General features: G+C 44.9%; 1 protein-coding gene across 2 annotated transcripts in view; it reads right to left on the bottom strand.

Moving 5' to 3' along the window:
• Window positions 1–18,246, bottom strand: part of HECTD3 (HECT domain E3 ubiquitin protein ligase 3) — a 32,912-nt gene that overhangs the window by 5,625 nt on the left and 9,041 nt on the right. For both annotated transcript variants that reach the window (XM_061632810.1, XM_061632809.1), the window contains exons 7-14: window positions 16,977–17,059; window positions 16,262–16,427; window positions 13,908–13,989; window positions 11,223–11,405; window positions 9,452–9,504; window positions 9,069–9,133; window positions 3,292–3,395; window positions 256–375 (exon numbers count right to left, since the gene is read on the bottom strand). In XM_061632810.1, coding sequence (XP_061488794.1) covers window positions 256–375; window positions 3,292–3,395; window positions 9,069–9,133; window positions 9,452–9,504; window positions 11,223–11,405; window positions 13,908–13,989; window positions 16,262–16,427; window positions 16,977–17,059 — 856 coding nt within the window. The remainder of the gene's footprint in view (window positions 1–255; window positions 376–3,291; window positions 3,396–9,068; window positions 9,134–9,451; window positions 9,505–11,222; window positions 11,406–13,907; window positions 13,990–16,261; window positions 16,428–16,976; window positions 17,060–18,246) is intronic.

The following is an 18,246-nucleotide window of genomic DNA, read 5'->3' as shown; positions in this document are numbered from 1 at the left end:
GACTTTGCTAAATGTTCCCATAAGAGTAACTATGTTTCAGGATAAATCTTATATCTGTAAAAAAAAAAATCCGTATTTCCTTATCTATACATAAGATCCTAACTAGTCAGAGGCATCCACTTGAGACCAGGGAGTCACAATAGAGACTGACTATCTACCCCGATCAGAAAATAATTTGGTACAGTGAAGAAGGAATGGGAGGGAAAAAGACTGGCTTCCACTTTCAGTGTCAAGGAAAGACCATTCTGCACTCACCAGGAACTCCTTGCCACGTAAGGCTGCTCCCATGATCTGCCCAATCCACTCATATTTGGTGAACTCTTTACAGGATGGGTTGGGGACATACATGTCTCGGGCCTCTCCAGTACCACTGCCCTAAAATGAGAGAGAGGTTATCTTAAATGTCCTGTCTGAGATACAGCATGAAAATCAAGTCAGGATGGACTGCATGCCAGAGGGTCTACCTCAACACAGATATATCTAGCAATAACTTAATGCACAAGGGATGACCTAGCTGTGTTGGGAAATTCAAAAGATCCACTGCAGGACTCTCTGGCACAAATTAGTGCTCTGATATGGGCATAAGAATAATTATTAAAAACAAAACTCAATCCAATCTCTGTAGCATTTCCACCATACAATAGTGGCAAGCTAAATTTACACACTGAGGAGCGGGGTGATATAGCAGGAAAGAAGATGGATTCTGGAAACGTTTATTTATTTATTATTTTATTTATATCCCGCCCTTCTTCCCAGCAGGAGCCCAGGGTGGCAAACAAAAGCACTAAAAACACTTTAAAATATCATAAAAGCAGACTTTAAAATACATTAAAACAAAACAACTTTAAAAACATTTTTTTTAAATGTTGTAGACATCTTTTTTAAAAAGGTTAAAAAACATATTGTTTTAAAAAAAGTTTAAAAACATATTAAAAAGCAATTCCAACACAGAAGCAGACTGGGACAAGATCTCAACTTAAAAGGCTTGTTGAAAGAGGGAGGTCTTCAATAGGCACAGAAAAGATAATAGAGATGGCGCCTGTCTAATATTTAAGGGTAGGGAGTTCCACAGGGTAGGTGCTGCCACACTAAAGGTCTGTTTCCTATGTTGTGCAGAACAGACTTCCTGATAAGATGGTATCTGCAGGAGGCCCTCACCTGCAGAGCTCAGTGATCAACTGAGTATATAAGGGATAAGATGGTCTTTCAGGTATCCTGGTCCCAAGCTGTATAGGGCTTTGTACAGCAAAACTAGAACCTTGAACTTGGCTTGGTAGCAAATGGGCAGCCAGTGCAATTCTTTCAGCAGCAGGGTGACATGTTGGCGAAACCCTGCCCCAGTGAGCAGTCTCACCGCTGCATTTTGCACCAGCTGCAGCTTCTGGACCAACCTTCAGGGCAGCCCCACATAGACTGCATTACAGTAATCCAGCCTGGAGGTTACCAGTGCATGGATAACAGTAGTCAGGCTATCCCGGTCCAGAAACGGCTGCAGCTGTCTTACCACCTGAAGTTGGTAAAAGGCACTGCTAGCCACTGAGGTCACCTGGGCCTCTAGCGACAAAAATGGATCTAGGAGCAACCCCAGACTACAGACCTGCTCTTTCAGAGGGAGTATGACGCCATCCAAAGCAGGCAACTGACCAATTATCTTAACTCAGGAACCACCAACCCACAGCACCTCCGTCTTGCTAGGATTCAGACCCAGTTTATTGGCCTTAATCCAGCCCACCACTGAGTCCAGACAGTGGTCCAGGGCTTGCATGGCTTCTCCTAATTCAGATATTACAGAGAAATAGAGCTGGGTATCATCAGCATACTGCTGACAACTCGCCCCAAATCTCCTGATGATTGTTCCCAAGGGCTTCATATAGATGTTAAACAGCATGGGGGACAAGATGGTACCCTGCAGCACCCCACAGCACAACTGCCACAGGGCCCAAAGACAATTACCCATATGCTATTATCTGAAAACAACCTTGGAGATAGGATCGGAACCACTATAAAAAAGTGCCTCCAATACCCATGTCACTAAGTCGGCCCAGAAGGATACCACGGTTAATGGTATCAAAAGCTGCTGAGAGATCAAGTAAGAGTAAGAGGGTCGCACTCCCCCTGTTCTTCTCCCGATAAGGTCATCCATCAGGGCGACCAAGGCCGATTCAGTCACATAACCAGGCCTGAACCCAGACTGGCACTGGCCAAGATAACCTGTTTCATCCAAGAGTACTTGCAATTGGTGTGCCATGACCCTCTCAATCACCTTCCCCCCAAAAGGGGTTATTTGCGACCAGTCGATAATTATTGCAGACCAATGGTCTGCCTCTTTCAGGGCTGCTGGAACCACTCCCTCCCACAATGATGCACTGACCACACCCTGGATCCACTCGGTCAAACCCCCTCGGCAAGCTTTAATAAGCCAAGAAGGGCAAAGGTTGAGGGGACACGTTGCTAGCCGCATCATTGCAAGCACCTTGTCTACATCATCAGGCTGCATCAACTGAAACCATTCCCAAGAAGTTGCAGCAGACGTTGCACTGGACATCTCATTGGGGACTACAGTACATCTGGATGAGGCATCAAGATTGCACTGAGGCAAGCAATTTTACTCTCAAAGTCACTTGCAAACAATTCACAGTGGGCCTCCGAAGGGTCTAAGACTCCATTTCCGAGTTGATGTCAACAGACCTCTGACACTACGGAAAAGCTCCATTGGACGGCTACTTGAGGATGTGATGGAGGCAGAGAAGTGGGCCTTCTTCGTCGCCCTCACCACCACACAGTAGGCACCATTATGATGTTTTACTCGTGCCTGATCAGCCTCACAGCACGTCTTTCGCCACTTGCGCTCTAGCGATCGTCCAGCCTGTTGCATTGCCCTTAGCTCACTGGTGTACCAAGGTGCAAGCTGGGCTCCACAATGTTGGAGAGGGCGCTCAGGGGCAGCCGTGTCAAGAGCCAGACACACCTTGCTGTTCCACAGCGTGACAAGGGCTTCAACAAGGTCACCTGCTCTATCTACTGGGAACTTCCCCAGGGCATTCAGGAATCCAGTAGATTCCATTAGTCTCCGATGGTGGACCATCTTAATCTGTTAATTTGGTGGTAGAAGGGATGGATCCAGAGGACAGAGTTTTGATATCCATATTTGCTTGTTCCCCCAAGAGCACTGCTTCCAAAGCTATATCCTTTCTCCTGAGCTTGCCCCAATCCTCAACAGTCTCTTGAATTACTTGCTCCTTTAATGTCCTTAACAGCAGGAAAGGGTAAGCTTCAACAGGGAGCAATCACCTGGTTGGATGTGCGGACAAAAAAAGGCAGTGGCACAGGGGTTTCAGCTGAACTAGGACACAACTCCTCAGACATATCAGCAATGCTGTCCCGGAAACCACCACCTGTGAGTGAGAGAAAATGGAAATGTGTCATCTTATCAGCCTTTTTATTTGTCACCAGCTATTTTGAGTTCCTGAATACATCTTTATCTGGATTTCAGGTCTACCCACGCTTGAGGCCTGCCTAATCTTTTGCAGGATGTAGAAAATCCCGAGAGGATATTTATTTATTTATTATTAGATTTATATCCCGCCCTTCCCCCAAGTAGGAGCCCAGGGCGGCAAACAAAAACACTAAAAACACTTTAAAACATCATAAAAACAGACTTTAAAATATATTAAAACAAAACTTCTTTAAAAAACACCTTTTTTTAAAGAAAAGCTTTAAAATCATTTTTTAAAAAAGCTTTAAAAACACATTAAAAAGCAATTCCAACACCAACACCCACTGGGATAAGGTCTCTACTTAAAAGGCTTGTTGAAAGAGGAAGGTCTTCAGCAGGCACCAAAAAGATAACAGAGATGGTGCCTGTCTAATATTTAAGGGGAGGGAATTCCAAAGGGTAGGTGCCACTACATTAAAGGTCAGTTTCCTATGTTGTGCGGAATGGACCTCCTGATAAGATGGTATCTGCAGGAGGCCCTCACCTGCAGAGTGCAGTGATTGACTGGGTATATTAGGCATAAGACGGTCTTTCAGGTATTCTGGCCCCAAGATGTATAGGGCTTTGTACACCAAAACTAGAACCTTGAACATACCCTGATAGTTAATAGGTAGCCAGTGCAATTTTTTCAGCAGCGGGGTGACACCTTGGCAATACCCTGGCCAGTGAGCAGTCTTGCTGCAACTTCCGGACCAACCTCAAGGGCAGCTGGAGCTGGATGGACATGAACAACAGTGGCCAGGGCATGGACAACAGTGGTCAGGCTATCCCGGTCCAGAAATGGCCGGAGCTGTCTTACCAACTGAAGCTGGTAAAAGGCACTCCTAGCCACTGAGGTCACCTGGGCCTCTAGCAACAAAGATGGATAAGACTATGGACCTTCTCTTTCAGAGGGACTAGCAGGCAACTAACCAATTATCTGAACTTGGGAACCACCAACCCACAGTGTCTCCATTTTGTTAAGATTGAGACTCAGGTTATTGACCCTCATCCAGCCCACCACCAAGTCCAAGCAGTAGTCCAGGGTTTGCACGGCCTCTCCCAATTCAGATGTTACAGAGAAATAGAGCTGAGTATCGTCAGCATACTGCTGACACCTCGCCCCAAATCTCCTGAAGACCACTACCAAGGGCTTCATATAGATGTTAAACTGTTGGCGTGTGTGCGTTGTTGCGTGCAACAGCATACATTACGTTGGAGTTAAGTTGAACAAGAAACTTCTTCAGAGCATTAGAGCATGTTAAGAGTCTTTATTCAAAGACATTAAGGCTTTTCAGCAGTTTCCTTCCCCCCCTCTAGCTCTACAGCACATTTCTCTTCAAAAGCAAAAGTAAGACAGCCTCTCAGGTCAGAGGCTTGATGCAGAAGAACAACAACTCACAGACTCTGTTAGCACTTTCCCAGTCTATATCTTGATGGTTACCATAACAACAGCCTTCACTGTCCGTTCCCAGACTGGCAAAGACATAACTCCTCTTTACTTTCAAAACTTTCAGACTTGATGGAAAACTACTAGGCCTCATGCCAACAAGCCCCTCTTTTCCTCATCATGTCTGTCAATTACAAAGAAATCTCAACAATACATCTTCATACAGTAATACATTTCTACAATACCTCTTGCAATACATTTCAGTACATTGCATCATACATTTTCAGTTCAGTACAGTTCAAAATTACATCTTAGTACAGTTCAAAACTTTATTCACTCAAACTTTGGTTCATTCCAAGCCTTGTCACCAGTTTGCCAAATTTCTCCTCACACAAAGGCTTGGTCATTATGTCAGCCACCATGTTGTTAGTGTCACAAAATGTTAGGTTAACAAACCCCTGCTGCACACAATCTCTTACGTGAAAGTATCTGACACTAATATGTTTTGTTCTCTTGGTATGAGCTTCTGATGTGGCTATCTTAATGCAGGTCTGATTGTCTTCATATACAGTAATCGGAAATTGCATATCAATACCTATCTCCTGCATGAGCATTGCGAACCATTGTAGCTCATTACAGGCCTGTGATAGGGCCACATACTCTGCTTCTGCACTGGATGTTGCAACCACATTTTGTTTCTTGCTGCTCCAGTCAATGCATGACCCGTGCCACATCACAACTATGCCAGAGGTTGACTTACGACTGCTCAGCTCCCCTGCATGATCTGCATCCACAAAACATTCAAGACCTCCTGTCTTTGCTCCTGACAAAACCAGACTCTTTGTCTTTGTGCCTTTCAGATAACGCACTATCCTTTTAATCCCTTGCCAGTCAGCCTCTGAAGGATGCTCTACCTTCCAGCTTAAAATACTGACTGCATTACATATGTCTGGGCGAGACACCTTCACCAAATATCGCAATTTCCCTATTATGCGCCTGTACTTCTCAGGATCTGTACAAGGCGTCTCCTGCACATTCTGTTGGAAAGCCACAACCATTGGAGTCTTCACAACATTGCATTCTGTCATGTTGCATTCTTCTATGATCTGATTTATTTTACTTTCCTGACTCAATGTTATGCTTCCGTCTTCTGCGTGAGCAGTGAAGTGGCCAAGTTTGCTGACGACACTAAATTGTTCAGGGTTGTTAAAACAAAAAGGGATTGCGAAGAGCTCCAAAAAGACCTCTCCAAACTGAGTGAATGGGTGGAAAAATGGCAAATGCAATTTAATATAAACAAGTGTAAAATTATGCATATTGGAGCAAAAAATCTTAATTTCACATATACGCTCATGGGGTCTGAACTGGCGGTGACCGACCAGGAGAGAGACCTCGGGGTTGTAGTGGACAGCACGATGAAAATGTCGACCCAGTGTGCGGCAGCTGTGAAAAAGGCAAATGCCGTCCCTATATCGTAGTGATTTACACTCATGTTCTGCATCGCTGCCAGCTTCAGCAGCACACGAATGGACTCATGTTTCACAACCGGGGCGAAAACAGCATCATAATCTGTCCCATGCTGCTGGGTGAATCGCTTGGCAACCAAACGTGCCCTGTACCTCTGTACTTCCCCGGAACTTGCTTTCTTCTTCTTAAACACCCATCTGCAACCTATGGCCTTTTTACCCATGGGTAACTTTACTAATGTCCATGTGCCATTCTTTTGCATGGCTTGTAATTCTTCCTGCATGGCCTGCTGCCATTTGTGCTGCTCTGCCTCAGGCATCAGCCTGATTGCTTGAAATGATGCTGGCTCTTCTAGTTCTCTGTGAACTTCCTCCATCTGGGCAGTGAATACCGACGGCATGCCTTTTACGGCTGTCTGTTTACAGCCCTGACCGTCATTCCCTTTCCGCCCCATTGAACTCAAGGCATCAGCACACTTCACACCCATGGACATTTTAAACTGTGAATCATTAAGGCTTCCCTGCATGCACACTTCATCTCCCCTCATTACAAAACATTGGTATTTGTGAAACAAAATTGAATAACTACAACTCACCAGTTTTCTAACTGATAAAATATTATGAGCCAATTCCGGAACAAACAAACAGTCTGACATTAGTCCAAGTTTGTCAAATTTCACCAGAACTTTAGCTTTTACGGATTTCCGTGATCCATCAGCAAGTAAAACAAAGTCCTGCTCATCTGTAGATGTGTAAAACAGACTCCTGTCTTTGATTAATATATGGCTTGCTCCGCTGTCAAGAATAAAGTTAATTTGTTCCAAGTCTTTAGACTTCTGTTTACAAACAAAGTTCACACTTCCTTGCTTCAAGCCTCCGTCCCTGGAGTTTCGCTTGATTGCACAATCTTTACGGAGATGCCCACGAGCCCCACAGGCAAAACAAGACTTCAGCCGCTGCTGCTCCCGCTTGTTTTCCTGTCTGCTTTCGGCAGCCTGCTCCGGTTCGGCACATTTCTCCTCCTTGCTTCTGACAGCTTCCACCGGCTGGGCTCTCTGCGCCTCCTGCCTCCGCTGCCATTCCTGGGACAAATCCTGCAACGCGTCCCACATCTGTTTAGCTGACGGCTCATCTCTCACACACATCAGTTGAGAATCCGATAGAGCCAAGATTATAAACGCCTGCGCCCTCTGGTCTCGACGCTTCCAGGCCGCGGTCGGTACTGCCGGGAGGTTTTCTTCAATCACGTCCCATAAATCCTCTGTTATCAGCAAAGCCTGCATCCTCGGCTTCCAGCTGCCATAATTCTTTTCATTAAGCTGTTCCATCGGCAGGCCTCCCCCAGACAGGTTTACAGCCATGTTGCTCACCTCCGTCTGGTTCAATCAATCAAGCTGCCCTCTCTGGAACTCCGTCTGCCGTTCAGACCAGCAACTTACTCCCGTGTAATGCGCTGTGGATCTGGGCCCATAACCCCTGTTGGCGTGTGTGCGTTGTTGCGTGCAACAGCATACATTACGTTGGAGTTAAGTTGAGCAAGAAACTTCTTCAGAGCATTAGAGCATGTTAAGAGTCTTTATTCAAAGACATTAAGGCTTTTCAGCAGTTTCCTTCCCCCCCTCTAGCTCTACAGCACATTTCTCTTCAAAAGCAAAAGTAAGACAGCCTCTCAGGTCAGAGGCTTGATGCAGAAGAACAACAACTCACAGACTCTGTTAGCACTTTCCCAGTCTATATCTTGATGGTTACCATAACAACGGCCTTCACTGTCCGTTCCCAGACTGGCAAAGACATAACTCCTCTTTACTTTCAAAACTTTCAGACTTGATGGAAAACTACTAGGCCTCATGCCAACATAAACAGCATGGCGGACAAGATGGTACCCTGCGGCACCCCACAGCACAACTGCCAGAGGGCCAAAAGAAAATCACCCGATACTATTCTCTGACAACGACCCTGGAGATAAGATTGGTATTTGTGACAGGATGGTAGCTGTCACAAACCAATGGGTCCAGGCAGAGCTTTTTCAGGAGCGGTAGGATCACTGCCTCTTTCAGGGTGTGGGAACCACTCCCTCCCACAATGATGCATTGACCACACCCTGGATCCACTCGGTCAACCCCCCTCGGCAAGCTTTAATAAGCCAAGAAGGTCAAGGGTCAAGAGGATATACAGAGAAATATATAAAACAATGCTTTGCCAAATCTACTCATATTTGGCAATCACCCTGCTGGGCACATCTTTTTTGGTTCAGGCCTCCATACTACTGTTATCCTGTAACAATTCTTCTGATCTCTCTCAAGGATGCCATTGGTTTAATAGTCACCTCAAAGGCAGTAGCAGAATTCTCAACTCTGAACTGCTGCACTACACATCATCATCCTTATCCTATACTCCATGTATCTTAACCAAGACTCTAACAAATAATCAAATCTGGCTCAAAGAAAACCACGTTTTCAATTCCAAATTATGGAAAGCAATGATATTTGCAGGTATTGTGCTGCTGATGGCAGATAAGATAAGATGGAGATATTGTGACTGGAGGCAGGAACAGGAGTAATGGGGAAGGGCTACTGAACCCTTCACATGGAAGGTAAGTTCGAAGATTTATTTCCCCCCCAGCAACAATAATGGGTAGAAGCTTGCTTTGGTTTGTCTTCTTTTTTTGAAAGATAGAAATCTCCAGATCAAATAAATGTCAGCTACCATTTTGGACTACACGAAGTCTGGAACTTACCCTGATCAATGATGCCCTCAGCAATGAATTTACACTCCCACCACTGGTCGTAACGCAGCGGCCACCTGAGATGAATGAAAAATAGTCACTTGAAGCTACCTGTGGAGACTTGCAGGTGGTACTGCACTGCTGGTGAAAGTGTCAGGGCCAAGAGTAATAGCTGTTTGACCCAGAACCTAGATGTACCTTGGATAATTAGTGTGCAGTGGCTATTTAGAGCAGGCTCTCATTTATAAAAATAAGGCTCTATTTTCTTTCTAAGGATTCAACTTTCACTTTACCAAAAACCCTGTGGTGCTCTACATTCAGGTGCTTAGGCTGGGGATATCAAACAGTTTGACGATGGAAGGAAGGGGCAAGAAGGACAGACAGATTACACTCACCTATAATCCAGTGGTTTCTCATACTTATCAGAAGGTTTCAGTCCCTCGTACACCTTGAAAAGTAGACAATGCAGTGGAGGCATTAAGCAAAGAACCCTTTGCAATGGTACATAGATAGCAGAGCAGAAATATGTGCTTTCTGAAGACCTTGATGCATTTGCTGGGGACTAGAAACAGGCAATATACAACAAAAAGGAACAAGAAATTATTCTGCACTCTGTGTGGCTAGGCAAATTCCTAACGTTCACCAATGTATGTGTAATAAGAGACATTCATTAAATGAAAAAGCCAATGTGAGAAAGTGACTGGAGTATCTGGGATGGGATGTCAAAAGCCTAAGTTTGAATTCCTGCTCAGCTATGAAGCTTACTGAATACTAACAGTATTAAAGTTAGAATGAGATAATGCTATTTACTTCAGCTTGAGCTTACTGATGAAAAGAGGGGATAAAACAAACAATAAACAACAAATTAAAACTTCCAGTTATCCTGTGGCCTTAAGAAATGAGAATGAGGCATAAATACACAATGTCTGCAAATCTGAACTAACATGCACCTTGGGGTTATAGTTCAGAGACTTGTGAACTATTCTGTTCTGGGAGATATTAGGACCAGCTATATCAGTTATTTCACTCCTTGTGACAGAGAAGACAGGAAGAAAAGAACTGATTATTCTATTTAAGGCACATCACACATACATATCATCAGTGGACACTGCTGAATTTCTTCCTGTTTCACAAAGTGATGGGGTCGAGAAACACTGGCCTGGTTCACACACTACACTAAGCTAAACCATGGCTTAGCATGAATGCATGGCTCCTGGAGAGGAGCTGGCAGCTGCTTTTTCCTGGTCATTCTGCTGCCACGGTAAGCCATACTTTGGCTTAGCACATTGTCTGACCTGGGGCTCAAGGTTTAACTCTTTCAAGACAAACTGCGAGCTGTAGCCAAGGCTGTTCTATGGTTTACAGCTTGTGTCTTTCCAAGAGACTTAAACCATGAGTCTGGGTTTGAATAACACGCTAACCCAAACTATGGCTTAGCTCAGTGCAGTGGAGCAGCAAGATGACTAGGAAGGAGCCAGCATGCTTATGTATTCATGCTAAGTCAGGAGTGGGGAACTATATTTGGACAGCAGGCCATATCGTTATCTCCCCCACCCCTCGCAGGGCAAGTTTGACAGGTGAGTGGAGCAAATGTTTTTGCTTGCAGGTATCTTTTTTTGTCCACAAGGGTCTTCAGAAGCCTCTTTCAGAGCAACATTTTGTCCAGCATTTCACATAGGGCTTTTCAGGTATTGTTGATCAGCTGACCATCAGTACCTCAAACCCCTTTTCAGCTGAGTCAGGCTTTCATCTGCCCCACACCTGACATAATATATCAAGTGTAGAGCAGGTAGGCGTGGCTTGGCCCAAATGGTCAGCAGCCTAAACAGGGAGGCCTGATGGACCTAACTAGGCCAACAGGTCAGAGGCTCCCCACTCCTGTGCTAAGCCAATGTTTGACTTAGTGCAACATGCAAACCAAGCCAGTGAATGGTGCTTCCCAACCACACAGAAACTGCATAGCCATACAAAATTGTGTGCTAGCTGTAGTTCATACTCATGGACAAAGTTTTCTCTGGTGGACTGGATCTTGTTTAGGAGGCGCAGGCTGGAAAAGCACTTCTGAATCATAATAGGACAGTATGTGTGCAGCAGGTTGCAAAAACAAAAAACTCACTTCCATCCTTCTCGCCACAGGGTGCATGTTAGTGAGTGAGCTGGCCTTACCTGTGTGAAGACAGTATTTTTGCAGCTGGGGTCAAGTGCTGGATTGTCACGATGCTCCATGGCCAGGCGACGGTTGATGTAGAGCCGTGGCATGAAGTTGGGCTTACTAGTCTCAGAGTCTTTGAGGCACTGGGTGATTAGTGCTGTGCGTCGTTTGGACAGCAAGAGGAACTGCTTGATATGCTGTCATGGATAAAGTAGAGACAGATCAAAGATTGCAATTTCCCACATGATCCTTCTCCCACTTTCCAAAGCAGTCTGGCCTACTGCCAATATCACCACAAATAGTACCTCCCTTTCCTGGTAGGAAATCGTGACATAGAGTGATCTATGTTTGTTGTCCAAATTACTATAATTTCCCACCAAAATTTTGGATGTATTTTTTAAAAAAATATTAAAATATTTATATCCAACTTTCTATGAAAACCAAGAATGCCAGATTAATTCAAACTTAGATTTAAAGTAGCTCCTTAGCTATTTCATATGATGGATAAAAAAAAATATCTGGAAACTTGAAAAAACAAATTTAAGTGCCTCTCAACTTCACTTAAACCTTGGGCTTCTTTTGAATTTCCACCACTTGTGCTAAATGGGGAACCGGTGACCTCCCAGATGGTGCTGGAATACAACTCCCGTCATCTCTGACCCTTGGCCATACTGGCTGGCGCTGCTGGGAGTTGGAGGACCACAGCTTCCCCAGCCCTGAGCTAAAGGGAGAGCTTCTAATAGTTTTCCTTTACAATCACTACACAGAGATGTTCAAACCTTTCCGTTGTACATTAGGACGCTGTGTCTGAGGGGACAGTGCAACCATGTGCAGATCTCTGGGTGTACCAAACTAAAGTTGTGAATTCTAATCCTTACTCTGACCTTGTGTATAATCTCTACAATGAAGCAAGAGAGCTACTAGCAACAACCCTCCTTTCAGTGGAAAGGAAAGGGCCAAGATGCTGGTTAGTACTTAGAATAGTAAGAGTTGGAAGGGGCCTATAAGGCCATCAAGTCTAACCCCCAGCTCAATGCAGGAATCCAAATCAAAGCATTCCCGACAGATGGCTGTCCAGCTGCCTCTTGAATGCCTCCAGTGTCGGAGAGCCCACTACCTCTCTAGGCAATTGGTTCCATTGTCGTATGGCTCTAACAGTTACGAGGTTTTTCCTGATGTTCAGTCAAAATGTGGTTTCCTGCAACTTGAGCCCATTATTCTGTGTTCTGCACTCTGGGATGATCAAGAAGAGATCCCGGCCCTCCTCTGTGTGACAACCTTTCATGTACTTGAAGAGTGCTATCATATCTCCCCTCAGTCTTCTCTTCTCAAGGCTAAATATGCCCAGTTCTTTCAGTCTCTCCTCAGAGGGCTTTGTTTCCAGTCCCCTGATCATCCTTGTTGCCCTCCTCTGAACCTGTTCCAGTTTGTCTGCATCCTTCTTGAAGTGCGGAGACCAGAACTGGACGCAGTACTCAAGATAAGGCCTAACCAGTGCTGAATAGAGGGGAACTAATACTTCACACAATTTGGAAACTATAGTTCTGTTAATGCAGCCTAATATAGCATTTGCCTTTTTTGCAGCCACATCGCACTGTTGGCTCATATTCAATTTGTGATCAACGACAATTCCAAGATCCTTCTCATATGTTGTATGGCTGAGCCAAGTATCCCCCATCTTATAACTGTGCATTTGGCTTCTTTTTCCTAAGTGTAGAACTTTGCATTTATCCCTACTGAATTTCATCCTGTTGTTTTCAGCCCAATGCTCCAGCCTATCAAGGTCCCTTTGAATTTTGTTTCTGTCTTCCACGGTATTAGCTATGCCCCCCAATTTTGTATCATCTGCAAATTTGATAAGCATGCTCTGTACCTCCTCATCCAAGTCATTAATAAAAATGTTGAAGAGCACTGGGCCCAGGACCGAGCCCTGTGGTACCCCACTTGTTACTTCCACCCAGTTTGAGAAGAAACCACTGATAAGCACTCTCTGGAGCCAACTGTGGATCCACCTGATAGTTTGTACCATCTGTACTGAAAGTACTTCCTTCACCCCAACTCAGGAGAAATTCTGAGTATGTGGCTGGAGCATTATGATACAGCATCTAGCAACACTGTTCACATGGACCCATGAGGGTATGTGCGATCCTTATAAAGTGAACAGGAACAGTACTGCTCACCCAGAAAACAGTTCTGGGCATCTTGCCTCTTTCAGCAAGAAACTTCATGCCCAATATAGGCCTCTTCAGGTAAAACAAGGCAGCTCAGCCATCCCTATTTGTGCCTGCCCACAATGGCTGCCGGGGAGCTCCTCAGCAACAGTACATATACTGCAGTGGTAGCCAACATGGTGCTCTCAAAATATTTGTTGAACTACAACTCCCATCAGCCCCAGCCAGCATGGGTAATGGTCAGGAATGGTGGGACTTGTAGTCCAACAACATCTTAGGGTACCATGTTGGCAGTCTCTGCTACGGCCTTTTCTTCCCTCAAGCCTCTCTCGCCTGCAGGATGACAATTAACCCAGCTGTTGTCCAGTCAGAGCCCAGGATAGAGCCAGAGATGTTTATTCATTCTCTTTGCTTTTCCATGAGACAAACAGGCTTCAAGGTAGGATTGGTCATCATAAACTGTCATTTTATTAGTTTCCCAAGATAGAAAACATCAAAATTGACAAATCAGAAAGACTCCAGTCTCACCTTGAGCTGGTTGAAGGTGCCGAGTGTGTAGTCCCAGGCTGGAACAAGGTGATGAAGAACACTATCCAAGATCTTGATAAACCTATGAAAACAAAAAATATTTAAATTCAATAGAATTTGACAGCAAGGGTACCTGGTACCTTCCATATGTATGAACACCAACCCAAAGTTAGCCCACCACCACTGAGCATGCCACAATAATTGTGGGAACTCTCCCTCTTTAGCTGCAAATGAGAACACTCACTGACTCATAGAAATAAGAACTCAAACAAGCAGTGCTTCAGTACAGTGCTCAAAGAGATGCTATGCACTTTGGAGCAGGCTGACAGTACTTTGGTGTTTCCATTGCATCCTTACTATGCTGTCTGGTGGATCTTTACCAAGGGAGTACACAGCCTTTTACATTCTAGCTCTAAGGAGGGATGGAACTGACTGTGGCCCGCTGTGACTTGTTCGCAAATCATTTTGAGGATAAAATTGCTTGGGTCCACCGGAACTTTGACTCCACTATTATAAGCTGGTGAATCTCAAGAGGTCTCTACAGCACTGCCTGGCCTTTTGTTGTTGTTGGATGAACTTCAGTTAGTTTGTCTCAAGGATTGAACAAGGCACTTGGATCAGCATGGGTGACCACATGTGTTGTGGACACCTGCCCCGTGTGGCTGATAAAAACTAGCAAAGAAGGGATGGCTAGCTTGGCCAGGGAAATGATTAATGCCTCTTTATGAGATAGAATGGGCCTTGGACGCCTAAAGGTGGTGGTGGTTAGGCCACTCCTTAAGAAATCCTTCCTGGATCATAAAAATATAAATAACTATCATCTGGTAATGAATCCTTCTTGGGAAAATTTCTTTAGCGGGTAGTTGCTAGCCAGCTCCAGGCTCTCTTGAATGAGACCAATTTTCTAGATCCATTTCAATTGGGGTTTAGAACTGGTTTTGGCACAAAAACTGCCTTGGTTGCCCCATATGATGACCTTGACTTCTGTCAGGAGAGACACAGGGGGAATGTGACCCTGTTGATTCACCTTGGTTTCTTAGCAGCTTTCAATACTATTGATCATGGTATCCTCTCTGAGAGATTGTCAAATTGGGACTGGGTGGCGCTGCTTTGCAGTGGTTCCAATCCTATTTAGACAGCTGTCTCCAGAAAGCGGTTCTTGGGGGATGCTACTCAGCCCTATGGATCCTTCAGCATGGAGTTCCATATGGACTGATCTTATCCCTGATGCTAACATCTATGTGAAACTGCTGAGCAGGATCATCCAGAGATCTGGAGTGCATTGTCATCAATATGCTGATGACTCCCAGCTCTATTTCTCCTTTACGTATGCAGGTTGGGCAGTTGATGTGCTGGATCAGTCTCTGGCTTCAATAATGGAAGATAAATATCTCACCCTTCCTCTCAAAAGAAGCCCCGGTAAGACTGTGGCACTGTTAGCAGGCAATTTCATAGACAGGATAGATGAGGTTCAATTGGTTCTGAGAGGGGCTGCATTCCACATAAAGGAACAGCTGCATGGCTTGGAGATACTTTTGGATCCATTGCTGTCACTGGAGACATGCCTTCTACCAACTTCGGCTGGTGCCCCATCTGCAACTTATCTGGGCAGGGATAACCTAGCTTCAGTTGTCTACGCTTTGGTGACCTCTAGATCAGATTACTACAGTGCATTTTATGTGGGCTGCCTCTGAAGTCAATTTGGAAACTACAGCTAGTGCAGAATTCAGTGGCAAGAAGGTCTGAGAATATTACATTGATTCTGGCCCAACTACATTGGCTACCAGTGAGTTTCTGGGCTTAATTCAAAGAGCTGGTTTTGACTTACAAAGAGTTATAAAGCTCAGGACTCCAATACTTCAAGGACTATTCTCTCCACATGAATCAGCCCAGACCCTGCAGTCTTCATCTGAGGCCCTTTTCCATGTGCCTTTTCTGAGGGAGGTGCAGAGGATGGCTACATGAGATTGGGCTTTTTCAGTGGTGGCTCCCTGTCTGTAGAATGCCCTCCCCATTGAAACGTGCCTGGTGCCATCATTGTCAGTCTTTAGGCAGCAGACCAAGATTTATTTACAAAGGGTTTTAGTGGTTAAGTTAACCTCTACTGTGGTGCTCATCTTTTAGTGGGGCAGGGGTAGGATTTGTCCTTCTTGTATTGCTGGATGAGCAATTTTGTGTTGTACATAATTTTAGATTTGGCTTTTGATTAATTTTATCTATTTGTATTTTATTTTGTTAAGTTGCTTTGAGACATTTCTTTTTGTATAAAGCTACTACTAACAAACGCAACCAATAACAATGATGAAGTAGTCCTCAGGCTGAAAAATGTTCCCCACCCCTGCCCTTCTCCATACCTCTGGATGATTACAGCTCGCCGGTAGAGGACATCAGGGTCTCTCCCCTCCAGGCGAGGGTACCTCACCAGGTTGGCTGGCTGAAACATGTCCGCATTGAGTCCCAGTTCCCGTTGCCGAGAAGATTTGATCTTTATGCCCCGGAGTCGAACATCAATCCCATCGTCTGCATAAAAAGGAAGAACAAAGCAGCTTAGGCAAGTCAGTCAAATAAAAAAAGAATGGTTTCCCCTGGTGAAGGGAGGAGAGAAATACTGGGTGAAAGAGTAGGGATGGAGCTCCCCCTCTGAGTCACTACAATTGCCCATGGTCATCATAAATTGGGGTGATTGGGTCATTCCTGGAGAATTCCAGAGCCTTACTCATCTGTTGCCACCAAAAATAAAACAAAACAAAAAAGGGTAAATAATTATCATCTAGTCATGTGGCAGCTTAAAGACTAACAAATATATTATCTTTTTGTTGTTTTCCCTAGATAAAATAAAAAGGCATCCACAGAACAGGAAGCAGCAGGGCAGATACTGAGCAGTGACCCATTAAGGAGACCTAATCCCACTCTGATTCTATCCAGGAACCTGCCAGGGTTGCCTATGTGTGTGCATGCACACAGGTGGAGTGAAATTCAAAAGAAGAGCTTGTGGAGAAAAGTAGTAGCATCATTGCACCCCACCTCCCAAAGTTTAAGAGACTCATCCCGGAACTGACACGCACACACCTCTGCATTCCACAATGCGGATTTCAATGACAGGCAAGTGAGCAGTCATGTCTTCCAGCACACACACATCCCCGATGTAGCTCCTGGAGACACAAAAACATCTGTTTCCTCTTGCACAGGGTAGGCCTACCCTCCCAACTAGAAATCCTTTAATCTTATAAGCTCAGAAGCTAGGGGAAGGACTACATTAAGGTGGATGTGGGAACTAGAAACCAGAATTCCTGGGATTTGTTACCAATGTTCTAGATAACTTAAACCGATCCATCAATCTCCCGCTGATTGATTTTGAAGGGAGCAAAATAAATGTTTATGCTCATGAAGGCAGCAGGTCAAGGGTGGGGTGGGGAGGTAAAGAACTTGCAAACAGGCATTACACTGCGTGTTTCTTCCCAAGACACTATTGCACACTAAGGGTAAGTTTATGTGTTACCCCAAGTATATGGAAGATGCCAGGAAATGCCTCCTCATGGCATACAGCAGGGAAAGGGAGCCTGTGGCACTCTAGATGTTGCTGCACTATATCTCCCATCATCCCTGACCACTGGCCATGCTGGTTGGTGCTGATGGGAGTTGATGTCCAGCAACATTTACAGGGCCACATTTTCCCACCCTGGCATAGATACTTTACTGTGGACATCAAATCTGCCCTGTGTGTTACCTTATATTTTTGCCTTTTGCACTTCATAAAACTACATCTTTTTAGCCTTGTGTCACAGCTGCATTTTGTACATATTGCATTTTCCTGGGTGGAATAAGTATTTGTGATTGGAGCTGGAGGGTGGCCTATTGACTGAGCTTCTTGATGCTACCATCTGTCTTTTTGAGGTCAGATCCTGGGCCCTGATTTGGGGCTATAAGGGGAAGTGGGGGGCACCCATACATCCACTGATATGGGCAGAGGGAAGAATGATGCTGGAGAATGGTCAAACTGGGTGATGGAAAGGGGAGAAAGACATCTTTGATCTCTTCCCCTGACTGGTTCTTCATGTCCATCCTGTACCCTTTGATATGTAGGTTGTCCTGTTACCCAGCCCTCTTTCCTAACAGTACTGCTATTTATTCCCACATTGGTCTATAATAAAACAGCACTCATCCACAATTTGATGGGGGGACCAACCTGGCATATATTATGAAAACGTTACCAGGGCATGAGTAACAGTGACTAGACCAGTGGTTCCCGAACTTTTTTCTTCCATGGACCACTTGAAAATTGCTGATGGGTCTTGGCAGCCCACTTAATGATTTTTCTGCCGACTGTAATGCACTATGC

This window comes from Rhineura floridana, chromosome 6 (genome assembly GCF_030035675.1).
Source record: "Rhineura floridana isolate rRhiFlo1 chromosome 6, rRhiFlo1.hap2, whole genome shotgun sequence".
Taxonomy (NCBI): Eukaryota; Metazoa; Chordata; class Lepidosauria; order Squamata; family Rhineuridae; genus Rhineura; species Rhineura floridana.
Note: the sequence above shows the minus strand (reverse complement) of the source record. Positions and strands in the feature narration are given on the sequence as shown.